The sequence below is a fragment of the Apostichopus japonicus genome, chromosome 6 (genome assembly GCF_037975245.1).
Source record: "Apostichopus japonicus isolate 1M-3 chromosome 6, ASM3797524v1, whole genome shotgun sequence".
Lineage (NCBI taxonomy): Eukaryota > Metazoa > Echinodermata > Holothuroidea > Aspidochirotida > Stichopodidae > Apostichopus > Apostichopus japonicus.
In genome coordinates this window covers 902,903-916,573 of record NC_092566.1, presented here as the reverse complement: position 1 = coordinate 916,573, position 13,671 = coordinate 902,903, and the positions used below count along the sequence as shown (strand labels likewise).

The 13,671-nt window shown below is 37.3% G+C and overlaps 1 protein-coding gene across 1 annotated transcript; it reads right to left on the bottom strand.

The window, feature by feature from the left end:
* Positions 1–8,929: 8,929 nt before the first annotated feature.
* LOC139969244 (uncharacterized) lies at positions 8,930–13,470 on the bottom strand. Its single transcript, XM_071974157.1, has 2 exons — positions 13,323–13,470; positions 8,930–10,816 (listed from the first exon to the last, which is right to left on the bottom strand). Exon 2 carries the CDS (start codon positions 10,811–10,813, stop codon positions 9,950–9,952), a length of 864 nt encoding a protein of 287 aa, XP_071830258.1. The 5' UTR covers positions 10,814–10,816; positions 13,323–13,470; the 3' UTR covers positions 8,930–9,949.
* Between the last annotated feature and the right edge of the window lie 201 nt (positions 13,471–13,671).

The window sequence follows — 13,671 nt, the reverse complement described above, 5'->3', positions numbered from 1 at the left end:
GTATGATTAAGTAACCGTGAAGGAGGGAGAAAAATATTACGCCCCGATTGGAAGTTGCCAATAACAAATTTCTGCGAAAAGGTGTGACATTGATGACGTTTATAAAATGATAAGAAATTGGACGTACCATACCGTCAGCTATCAGGCAATTAAACTTTAATATATCATGAGTAGTGTACTGACTTTTGACGCTATCGAGTGTCTACTGATCTAATCTGCTCAGAAAATAGAAAATAGCAAATCTTCACCTTTTCATGGAATCTTCTAATTAATTATAATATTTATTAACATGAAACAAGAAATATATAGATCATCAGTTATGGCTTCTTATTTTGTTATTCCAAGATTACTGAAAGAAGCACTTTCTTGGAAGTTCCGGGCTTCATGATTTTTTATTATTAAAGCTTGCATGATTTTAGCATTTTATAAATATAGTTTCAACACGTTGTTGAGGTATAAAGTGTTGAAGTCCATGTTGTATCATGTTTCATGTGGCATGATTATGTATTCTACATGTGAAATAGTAGCAGACATCTCGGCCTTTGGGCTATAATTATATGTGTATTATTTGTTCTTTTCAGATATGTACAGCACACAGTACAGTACAGCAGAGTACAGCACAGTTGCAGTATACAGTAGGCCTCCACAGTAGAACGCTCGCAACCTTTTAAAGGGGTGTGAAGACTCGCGCAAAAAGAAACGTCTAATGCCGGTAATCTGACCTAGTTTCGAATGAGGTGTAACAGACACCACCATCGATCCCAGAAAATACACACACACACAGCTTGCTACCATCGGTAATTAGACACTAGTGTACAGTCAGTACATACAGCTTCGGTCAATACCCACAGCACAGTGTACAAACGATACAGCGATGGACATCACAGGTCCAGCTAAATATAACAAGGTATCACGTTTCATTACTGTACTGTCTGCATTTTGTAGCGACACGAACAAATCGCCACTTGCAAGCAACGGAAAGTTAACTTTTTCAGATGGCCGCACGCTGTTTGGGACGAGTCTTCAATGCCCTTAACTTAGATCGTGTGTAAAACATTGATGTTGTACCATCGTGGTCACATGGTTACAGCATTAACGTAATTTGGGACTGGGGTTGAGAGTGGACCAAGTTGTTAGGCTTTTCGTGCCCAGGCTATGTAGTATTGAGTAGAGTAGCAAGAAAAATTGAACAAATAAATCATTGCAAACGACGGTTTATCTATATATGATATGAAACTGGATACACGCCCTCAATTAACATACTATTCAAATTTATCATGTATGCATATATATTGATTGGTAATATGTTGCTTATCGAGAAATAAGTTTTTAAATTTGTTAAAGGGCATCAACATTTAACTTGATAAAAGTTACTAAAAGTTTCAAAAGTGCTTTCCTTGAGGTTGTGGCTCTCCAATTGTTTCACAGACGTGCAGGCGGTCTTAAATAATTCTCAATAAAGTATATATGCTTTGTGGATGACCGTATAAAATACTCGTTGAAATCTGGGCATTAGTGACAATTATTTGACTTACCCGGCATTTGGGGTGGGGCGGGGGGGGGGGGTTATCGCATAAGCAGTGTAACCATGTAGTTTGGAAGATAACACAGTTTTAATGTTGAAATACACAAACAAACAAACAGTGTTCCTCAACACGCAACGCTGAAGATTTAAGCTACCGTATATTCTTAAAATATCACATATGCTTGAAGTTTTAATTAATTGTTTTCATTTTTTTTAATTTATGAAATGGAGACAATTTGTTTTGCAAAACAATCAGAATCTACCAACTTAAACTTTAGGTATCTCCCAAACGCAGCAAGATTTGAATCATAGATTTCTGGGGACTTTCTTCATCAACAAAGAACTCTATCGTATAAACTTAAGACGGATGGAAGTTGGCTTGTTTCTCCTTTCAAGTCGGTTCCCATAACAAAGATATCAAAATGGACACTGTCTATTTACGATAATAATGTACTATAGAGAATAATTAATTAAGCAATTAGTATTTTAAGTTATCTTTACAAATAATTCAGTTCGAGTTTCCTGTATTAAACGTTAGAACTGCTGCAGGTTTCAATTAAGTTCTTCTAATACTGTGTGTTATGGAATATATTTTACCTGTAATTTGCGTATCGTACGCTAAATATTTCACACGCTAATGTCGAAAATTAATTCATGCAACTACTCATAGGATAAAAAAATATCGAAAGTGAATATTCCAGGTTTTATTTTCACTAAAAGATCGATATTTAGAGAGTCATGTTACCGAGTCCGTCCGTTTCTGATAGAAGATAAATTTATCAGGTGAGAGTCAAATCGAGTACAAACTTTGTTTTTATTCATAAATTTGAATGAAACTTGAACATTTATCGAGCTAATTAGCTACACCGTAAATGGATATTGTCATGGAAACATCTTTCATTAAATACACCTTATATGCTGATCTAAAGTCGCGCTATAGATCTTAGCGGTAAGCAATTCATTCACTCTTTGAGAGTGTACGCAATGACCAATCTTTAGAGGAGTGATTTCAATCTTCTCCTCGGAGGGAATTCAAGAAACTTTAAATCCTTTAGATTGAAAGCATTCATATAGTCTTAGAACTTAATTCGACATGAAGTCTCTCTTTGATACATAGGAGTGACGTTTACTCCATGAAGACATTATCTCCTGGACACTATTAAAATGTAAATTATCACATATTGAAATTAAAGAGTGTGCATGGACTCGGAATGAGAGTCAATACACTAACTGTTTCTTTTGTAAAGCGGTGCACAATTTCCTTCACTGCATTTATAATTTTACAACATTTCACCTCATAACATATCTTTCTTCAATAATATATGAACGATTCGCTATGAATAGTTCTTAATTACTGCTCCCCTGCCCGACCCCTCCCTCAACCTCCTTTCCTCCATTTCCATCGTTTCTTATCATTCGTCCAGGGAACGTAGCATTTTCCAGGGTGGTCTCGAAACACATGTGCCCCCACGAAAGTGTTTTTTTTTTTTCAACTTGAGAGTTCATTCAACCAACCAACCAACAATTCCACGTATAGTCTGAAATCGACATGAAAGACGGGGTGCGCTTTTTATCAATTATCGAAGGAATACGACTAAAAAAGATTCTCCGGGTAAATTTCAAAACAAATCTAATTAAGATCTGATAGCTCATAAGAGGGCTTATCTAAACAAATTGAGATTGCAAAATATCCTTTAATTTATTGTTTGATGTTCCCGAAATCATCATGATGTCAATCATTATGCCCAGAGGGTATAAATTTGATAGATATTTGAGTGTTCCCCGTATAGTAATTATACCTAAGGGCAATTTTTTTTTTCCCAGGCCGACGTGAAACACACATTGCCTGGTCGTATGTCTCCAAACAATAGTCTGTTATCAAAATAGTTTGTTCTGGCAATTATATAATAGAAGGTATAAGTTCTACAGTAAGCGTGCACTTTTTGGCTTTGCATTGTTATGAATATCACATTCGCTCTTTCATGTTTTAATACAAAACTGAGTATGATATCTGTGGAATCCATCTTCAAATTAATTTATGAAAAGCCTTAGTCTACCAAGTACACTTCCAAGGCTACCAATGGTTCTTTGTCAAATCCATTCACAGAAAGGATTTATTTTTTTCCATCAAGTCAAGTCACAATTCATTTATTGTCATGCCAACAAGTTGAAGTCAGTTATCGCCAAGTGAAGTCACAAGTCCAAACAATGTGACTCGAGTCCAAGTCATTGACTTAATAAAAGAACATTGATGGTCATTACAAACTGCCTTAGGCCAGTCCGAACATTTAACTATACTTTAGTGTATAGGCTGAATAACGCTTCAGTATGTCAGATGAATATAGGTCTACGCTACATTATACACATATATGCTGATTGGAACATGACAGTAGACTTATATTGTAATCAGCGAACTGTCCAAGTGACAGCTTCCTGCAGGTATGGTGGCACACTTCATAAAGTGTAGGTATGGTGGCACTCTTCATATAGTGCAGGTATGGTGGCACACTTCATAAAGTGCAGGTATGGTGGCGCACTTCATGAAGTGCAAGTATGGTGGCACACTTCACAAAGTGCAGGTATGGTGGCACTCTTAATAAAGTGTAGGTATGGTGGCACACTTCATAAAGTACAGGTATGGTGGCACACTTCAAGTACAGGTATGGTGGCACACTTCATAAAGTGCAGGTATGGTGGCACACTTCATATAGTGCAGGTATGGTGGCACACTTCATATAGTGTAGGTTTGGTGGCACACTTCAAGTACAGGTATGGTGGCACACTTCATAAAGTACAGGTATGGTGGCACACTTCATAAAGTACAGGTATGGTGGCACACTTCATAAAGTGCAGGTATGGTGGCACACTTCATAAAGTGCAGTTATGGTGGCACACTTCATAAAGTGCAGGTATGGTGACGCACTTCATGAAGTGCAAGTATGGTGGCACACTTCATGAAATGCAAGTATAGTGGCGCACTTCATGAAATGCAAGTATGGTGGCACACTTCATAAAGTACAGGTATGGTGGCGCACTTCATAAAGTACAGGAATGGTGGCACACTTCATAAAGTACAGGTATGGTGGCACACTTCATAAAGTGCAGGTATGGTGGCACACTTCATAAAGTGCAGGTATGGTGGCACACTTCATATAGTGCAGGTATGGTGGCACACTTCATATAGTGCAGGTATGGTGGCACACTTCATATAGTGTAGGTATGGTGACGCACTTCATGAAGTGCAAGTATGGTGGCACACTTCATGAAATGCAAGTATGGTGGCACACTTTATAAAGTACAGGTATGGTGGCACACTTCATAAAGTGTTTATATAACGAACCGCAAACAGCGAGAATGGAGAATCTGACGGTCTGTTATGTTTATTTGTTTTATTTTTTGTTTGGATCTCGAAGTGATGGTAAGTATCTTACGTCTGCTGCGACCTCATGCAATTTTAGGTCACTTTAGGCCTTCAAAGAGCAGCATATATGAAATGGTTTAAGGCGTATAAAGATGGTTTTATTAAATAAGACGACATTTAGAAATCTCGTAGCTAAATTTCAAAAATTTAGGTTATAATATACGAAAAGTTGAATTGGCTATCAATTTACCAACGTTTCAATCAACCAGTGAGAGGTACCTTTCTTTCAGTGAAAACTTATATCTCAGAGGCTACATTATATACTTTGATGATTTACTGGTTAAACCAACAGGGAAGTTTTATGTCATGTTAGTCAGACGTATGCGTTATATACTTCAGAATGTTCTTACAAGAAAACATTCTTACAAAATACATTTGATACATGCATGAGAGAGAAAGGAACCGATCTTTAAGGAAGCTCGCCATTTTAGAATCGACCACCGAGCTAATTAATGGAGATATGACATCTGTTTTTAACAGTTTCTGTAAGGCAACCGTTATAAATGTACTAGAACGGACCACCATATATAGATAGGCCGTTATTTTGTAAAGACAAGCAGGGGTCTTGAGGGTGTCAACAATTGGGGATTACACAGACTCAACAAGAGAGCTGGCACGCGCGACGGAAACCAAGGGAGAGACGAACAATTCTCTGTAATTGATTCTTTGTCAAAGATTTCCTGAGCAGTTGTCATTCCTCTATTTTCGCTTTTTACTCTTTACACTCCGCCATTCATATTTTGTCTTTCTATGTACATTGAAGAGCAAGGAGATTATCTCTATTGATTTCAGAGTCGCGAGTCGCGTGCCCGCAGCGCGTCGATACTTGTTAGGTTTCGTTACGTAACCATATCTTTTGACATCTCTAGCCGCCTACAACAAGATAAAGCTTTTTTTCTTCTTTTGATTTTCTGTTCTTTTTCTTTATAAACATAATAGAAATCCGTTACTCGTCGAAACTGTACATTGATTGAAATAAACAAGAGAGATGGCCTCGAGAAACAACTTCTAAATTACTTGTACTTGTTTTGTCAAGGATTGATTGCATTGGCAAGCTCAACAAAATATTTGAGCAAGGCTTGTCACGAAAAGACTGAGGAAAAAATGGTTTCCTTTTGTTCCGTACACATCCGATAAAATCTCTTCTATCCAGGCTCTTCGACATGGCTTCGAAGCATTTACTGTCAAAGAAATCAAAATGAGAATTTTAGCCAAATTTATGATAAACTGAAACAATATAGGAACATTACTAAGTATCATGGCCTATATAATATACATGCAATACAGCATCTGAGTACATGGAAGTTCATAATAACCGGTTACCCGCGGTTAACATCAACAATTTAACAATTTAATTATCTCTATGTCGGGGGTCTATTCTCAAAGTATACAATTCATATTTAGCTTCCATCTTTGAAACTTTAGACTATTTATCAACGCATTTCTTGTTCACAAGTTTTCGTACTGGTATAAACAGAAAAAACTTTTTACTGAAATTTATTACCTGTAAACAATGCTACTTTCAACTTTTCTCCCGAAATAAACAACAGTAAACATTATCTTGTGTTTCGTATTAGATGTGCGTTAAGGTCACCAGTTATGCCTCAAAATATGCTAGAAAGTCTAATTATGGTCACGGACGCTCATATTTCAATACGCACCTTATTGTCACCCTCAAAGCATTTTACATTACTGAGACATTGAACTGGTATAATACAATACGCCTCAATCCCTTGGCATAATTTACAGGCTCAAAATCTCCACGAAAATACTAATTAAAAATTTAGCAGTTTTCTTCATGCATAAGTATGCATGGAGTCAATACTGATGTTTCATATTCGAATCAAAAGCGCACGCCTTCTTATATATTTCGATGCATCTCCTTCTTGATCACGTGACCAGGTGGTTAATGAAACCAACATAATTAAAGTTGTATTCACTTATGAAACACGTTGAGTCATTTCTGTTTACGATGGTGTTGCAGTAATTGTACCACTTTTGTGTGAGTTCTTGCATATTGGCATGTAGCCTACTACACGTACTCATGGATGTGTACTCACACTCTAACTCGGGACACTTTGGAAATCTATAGTTTAGATACTTTAGTACAATATGTAAGTACTCGTGTACCCGTGTGCCCGTGTACTCGTGTACTCGTGTACTCGTGTACCCGTGTACCCGTGTACTCGTGTAACCGTGTACCCGTGAACCCGTGAACCCGTGAACCCGTGAACTCGTGAACTCGTGTACTCGTGTACTCGTGTACTCGTGTACTCGTGTACCCGTGTACCCGTGTACCCGTGTACCCGTGTACTCGTGTACCCGTGTACTCGTGTACCCGTGTACTCGTGTACTCGTGTTGAGAGCCTTGCACTAGTACTCGTTCTAATACCAAAGGGAATGCTAATTGAATTCGTACTCATTGTGTTGTTATTAATATTATACTCTACAATCCTAACCAATAGGTGAAGAAAGAACCTACAGATAGACTGAGTGAATGACACTCCCCCACCCCCGCCCTCACTCCCCCTCCCCCACACGTTCATTCGGTTACGTCACTGACATTTTTCGTTAACTGATAGTGGCCATTGTGAGATTTTCAATGATCTTGGTTCATTGGATTCTGTTTGGGTCACCACTGAATTAGACGTAATAGTTTATTCATAGACGTTTGTAGAATAGGACATTTACGTCCCATCTATTCATGAAGAGAATACTTTGTCCTCTTTTAACCGGTTCTTAAATTGATTGATTCTTCTCTCACAGTAACTTACGATCGATTCAGATCCACGCGAGCCATTTGAAGAGAAAGACATTGCGTTACAAATAGTAAACAATGCCGGAGGACAAAATCAATGATGCTCTTAGAGCTCACTCTTCATCGATGATGTTTACAGAGACGTGTTTGTTGGGAGACATCAGATGTGAAGATAGCCAAGTGGCAAGGTATAGCACACCCCAAACCCAACTAACCCTAACCCAACCATACAGAGATCATTCCACACCTAAAACATTTACCCCTGGTCTTTTATTATGAACTTTAAAAAATAAAATACTATATAGCACACCCCAAAACCACGGCAACCATAAAAAGATCATACCACACCTAAAACTATACCCCCTGATCTTTTATTATGAACTTTAAACATAAATATATATATAGCACACCCCAAACCCAACCAACCCTAACCCAACCACGCAGAGCTCATACAACACCTCAAACTATACCACCTGATCTTTTATGATTAACTTTAATAATAGAAAACTATAGCACACCCCAAAACCACGGCAACCATAAAAAGATCATACCAACCCATAACTATACCAACCTATAACTATATCCCCTGATATGAACTTTAAAAAATAAATAATTATAGCACACCCCAAAACCACGGCAACCATAAAAAATCATACCAACCTATAACTAAACCACCTGATCTTTTAATATGAACTTTAAATAAAGGTACCATCTGATCAATTTGCAGTCTTATCCCAAAACCATCTTCTCATCTCTACCCTCACCAGATCGTTACCTCACACAACACTACCCCGTCATGAGGTAGAAACGGTCCCATGTTCCACCTCAACGTGAGTACAAGGTTGACGAGTCTACACGCGAAATTAAGCCTCTAAATTATTATTTGTTTTACTCAAATTCCATTTGTATCTAAACTGTTCTTTTCAATGATCAATCCAAACATATATTTTGATTAATTAGTGATCCATCGGTGACGTAGTTTTCTGAAAAGAATTAAAGGAGCCGATTAAGTCGCAAAATTAAAGTGAATTTCATAAAGCGAGGAATAATTTCCAGCCTTCCTTAGAGTACCAGAAACTGTTTGTTTTCCTGCGTATCATCATCCCTTGTGATGACTGTTTTCTGATGGATCGGTTAACTGTTTCCTTGTAATGATGGAGGGAGATGGGGGGGGGGGGGGCTGAGAAAGAGATAAATGACAATCAAAACCGCATTTTAAGTTTGATAAAATATATCACTTTAATATATTAATGATTGCTAATTTACAAAACCTTGCAAAGGAAAGAAACTAACTTTATATTGCTGAGAGCAAAATTTTTTTGCAGTTTGGAAATTTTGCCCTTTTATAGATGAATGTTAATAAGCGTTAGTTAAGCTTATGTTTTCATATTCAATATTGCACATCAACATGAAAAAAAGTGTGTCAGTTGGTCATAACAGTTGGAAAAGAATCCTTTAAATTATTAAATTTGAAACAAAACAAGTTTGTTTGATCTCGACATAGCTTCAAATTCAACTCTTCCATTTTGGAATTTTCTAAATGATTTCCCTCTATAACTACAAAATTTAATAAATACTTTAAATTTAATCTCCACCACTTTTCCGAGATTCTCTCTGTGGTCATCGGGACTCGACAGACAAACCTTCCTTGATCATTAAAATACATATAAATTGTAAGATGACCATTCTAGCCTATTTAACCTATTGAGAACCAATGACTAACATAAATGAAACAAAATAAAATGGTCGGTGGAATTTACTTCATAATACGAAACATTCAAGAGGTAATATTTATAGACAAATATTGCCTAATTTATTACTGATTTCAGTCTTTGAAGGAACATTATCGTATAAATGTAAATTAGTCTCCTGTGTGCCGCCTTTTGATTGGTCAATGCGCAATACATGAGACAAGCACTGACCGCTATGTACAATTGTTCAGTTACCATGGTTATTATGATATTATACAGCAGACTACAAATTAGAAAGACACTACTTGGTATATAAACACATACTGTTACTACATTGGTGCAAACACAATGGGGATGGACGTCCGCCAATCTTTCATTCTCTTTGCGACCACATTGCACAAGAACAAACATTGCAATGTCGTAGCAGTTTTGACCAGAGGACATATGAAAAAAACAAAAACGAAGAATGGTTATTAACGTTCAATATGACATTTTGGTTTCCATTTCTGTACCACTTTCCTCATAAGAATTTCTTGTAATAACAATGACAGTTTCTAATAGAAAGAGGATTTACTGGAATATAGGCAACTTGATCCAGCAAAGTGCTGTGCTAACAACGGACGTTGGTCGAAACCAAAGGCCTTTCTATGGGAATAAGTTAAATTTTCCAATTCTGTCGATTTCCAAAATGGTGGCGTAGCGAAGGTTGCTGCCATTTGCTGACACGATGCTCTGTGTGGAGGAGTAACAACAGCAACAGTTGTCGGTGGTGTCGGTGGTATGTGAAGACCGTGAGCGCTAAGCGGAAGTGACGAATTCACAAGGCATGCTGGGTTATTTGCGACCGGACTCGTCACTTCTGAAGCAAGAGTACAGGTTTGTTGTTGATCGTCCACCATCTTCAACATTTCTGTCAAAGCCCAAATGTAATTATGAGCAAATCTCAATGTTTCTATTTTAGTAAGCTTCGTCTCATCGGGAAATTTCGGTAGCACTTCTCGAAGACCGTCGAGGGCTTCGTTGAGGCTGTGCATTCTGTTCCTTTCTCTGTCGTTCGCCTTCATTCGTCGATGTCGTCGCAATCGCTGTACGCACGACGGGCTGCGATTCCGACATCGCGATCGTGCGTACCTCTTTCTCTTCATTCCGCAACAAGAATCGTGATCTGCTTCTAGTTTACTTGTAGTTTGTTTACTTTTCACTTCTGAGCGAACAACATTCCTTATGTCCAAGAAATCTGAAGTGGTATGTCGGACATCTTCGTGATTGTTCGGAGCAACTCGGGCACAAGGAGGCACTGTTGTCTTTTCTGAATTGTTATTATTGTTGTTATTGTTGTTGTTATTGTTTAGATTGGTTGATGAGTGCATACATGATGAGATGTCTCCTTGTCTCATTATTACTGAGTTTTGCTCCATCTGCTAAAACAACGAAAAGAAAATTAAAAGGTATATTAGTCACGCGATTAGATTGAATTTCATGTAAAGCTTATAAGGAAGCTATTGCCAAAGCAACCACAATGACCCTGAGAGTGTTGGATCAAACCTTGCAACTCCCAGATAGCTAATAACTGAAACTACTTGAGACATTGCCTGATTCAGTTAGACTTATAACGTAATTGTGTTCAGTTTATGAAACCTGCAACATAGACGCGTGTTAAACGAAATTGTTTTCTTTCATGTACGTGACTGATTTAACTAGCACATGTCGACCGATTTAAGTGTGCTATGATTGAAAATATCTCCTAATGTGCTTATACACTCATAGCCAGTGAGAAAATATCACATACTGACGAATGGCGTGACGTCACAAGATGTCATGTATATAAATTTGTAAGCAAGAATAACTGTTAGTGCCTTTACAGTATTGTCCCTGAGCCAATGTTACACAATAAGATATTGACTGCGTTACTTCTTTCTGTTATCCCTTCCTTTTATATTCTTTAAATACACAACTTTCAATATATTCATATATATTGTTGCTAAATCAGTAGTTACACTCTATCCTTTTTGTTATGTAGGTTTGATTAGACGCCTCTCCTTATACAGCAATTAGTATGGAAGCAGGCTTGCATGACTCCGTTTTCATGCTCGGCCTCTAAACCGTAATCACAAAGGTCAGTGTTTGTGGTACTAGCTTGCTTTTAAAGAGCGCCATCACTTTGAAAATCGCGTCCAGTCGGACGGGGTTGTTTGGTAAGCTATTCTTGCATTGTTCGTAAACCTTATCAACTAGCGATATTTGCATGAAGTGGTAACTCTTTGATTATCAGCATGTGGTTTAACAGTTCGAAGTATTTGTGGTTGAATATATATTTTTATGGTAAATAATGTAAGCACCTACTGTTGTTTGTAGTAATCCGCCACTATACAGGATATACGTTGAGCTGCTAATTAGTGTAACATTGATGTAGTAAACATTTCATACTAATGCAGATATTAAGCATTCCACAGCTATACCAAAACAAACCAAAACCAATACCTATCAACTTTTCCCCATAAAGCGACAACTACAAAAAACTACAGAAGTCTTTTGCAAGTTTCTTGCAATTTAAGCAATTATACGCAGGTATTGAAGATAAAAATCACTAAATGTTTCCAAAATGATATAACCTTCGTTTCTTATTTAGAAGGAAGGTAAAAATCGGCGAAGGACACCGATTCGTGGTGTACACGCGCACGCTAGAATTACACGGTGGGAGCCTAGTTTTCCTTACAAATTTGACTCCGAGTAATAAAGAGTGTAAGCCATTGATTTCATTTACGTTATCCACCCTTCTTACCCCTAGCTCTACCCCTCCCCACACCAAGCAACTCATTATCCACCGACGCGTACCAAGATTCTCAAGATAATGCTGTCGACACATGAGTGTGGTTTTAACCTTTTTTACTTCGAAACATTGCACAAACTGATACTGATTGAAATTAACTTGATTTCCGAGATAATTATTTTCCGTGTAATTTAGCGTTTTAATTCATAACTCTAGTTTATCCCTTAACAATTATTTTTAGCACCTTTCTTACTTTGTCTAAACCTTCATGAAACTACAAACTAAGTACAGTTGTAATTAACCTCCAAGACATCTTGTAAAATGTTCACTTTTCTCAACCGATACTTACAATACCTGTAACTGTATCCTATATATGTAATTTCCCACAGCGTTTGTACTTGAACTTATGCAAGCACAGTTAATACTTGCCTTAAACTGTATAGAAACTAGTTTAAATACCTTAGCAACAGCAGTCCTCGAATTAAACAAAGAAGAAGTGTTTATGACGTTAGACATGAAACCCTCAGCACACACGTCGTCTATTGGAAAGCGATAACCAGTCAACCTGACAAGAACTTGTGGAATCTTCGCTATCTCTTAACACTATTTTACAAACGGTCCTCCCGTACGCAGCACACCGAGTGCCCGTTTGTTTGGCAAGCCAGTGTGGGAATCGCTACATCTGTTGCCTCTTCGCGTACGCATAAAGGCGCGCTGGTAAACACTACCTGTTAACTACTGCCTATATATACCATGCATGTAAAGATATGTAAATTCCGGCGGACTACATTTAGAATAAACTGATTTTGGCGGCAATATCTACAGTTTTTTATAAAGAGTGTGATTAAATAAGAATAACAACACTTCAGAACTGTTGGTAAAACTCACGTGTCGTTATTGTAACTATATATATATATTTATATTAGAGGAGGTATTTGTTACATCCAATTTTAGAGTGTTGGTATATGATACACAAGCAAATAAATTCCCTTGTATATTTTATCTTGATAATAAAATAAACTTACAAATCGAGAACGGTACATGAATCCAGAAAAGTTTAACTTTGAAAACTTTACCAGTTAATGCAAAGAGAGAAAAACAAACACAATACAATAAAACAGCCTAATGGTACAAGAAAAATAAATAATTGTTCTTACCTTCTTTATCGATAATGAAAACCTTGAATCTGGTTTTGGTGCCGGATAAAATCCAAGGAAATGATAAGGAATCTTGTAGTCAATGGTTCTTGTAATCTTTCCTTTCTTAGAATACACAAAATCAGGAACTAAGTTACTCAGAGGTTTGATAAAAGATCGTTATCTCTGCGTTCCTTTTACTTCCAAAGACGAAAATTTAAACTTAATTTGTTCCCTGAGTACTATCAAATCCTGATTCCTGGCACCCCCTTTATATATCAGACCTTAAAGTTGAAAACAATAACCTTTCGGACAGATATCCCCTTTGATCCAATAGAAAGTGCTGATAAGCCCAACACAGCAACGTCCA

Coding starts and splice junctions, on each gene's coding strand:
- LOC139969244 (XM_071974157.1), bottom strand. CDS start 10,813: ATGGAGCAAAACTCAGTAATAATGAGACAAGGAGACATCTCATCATGT.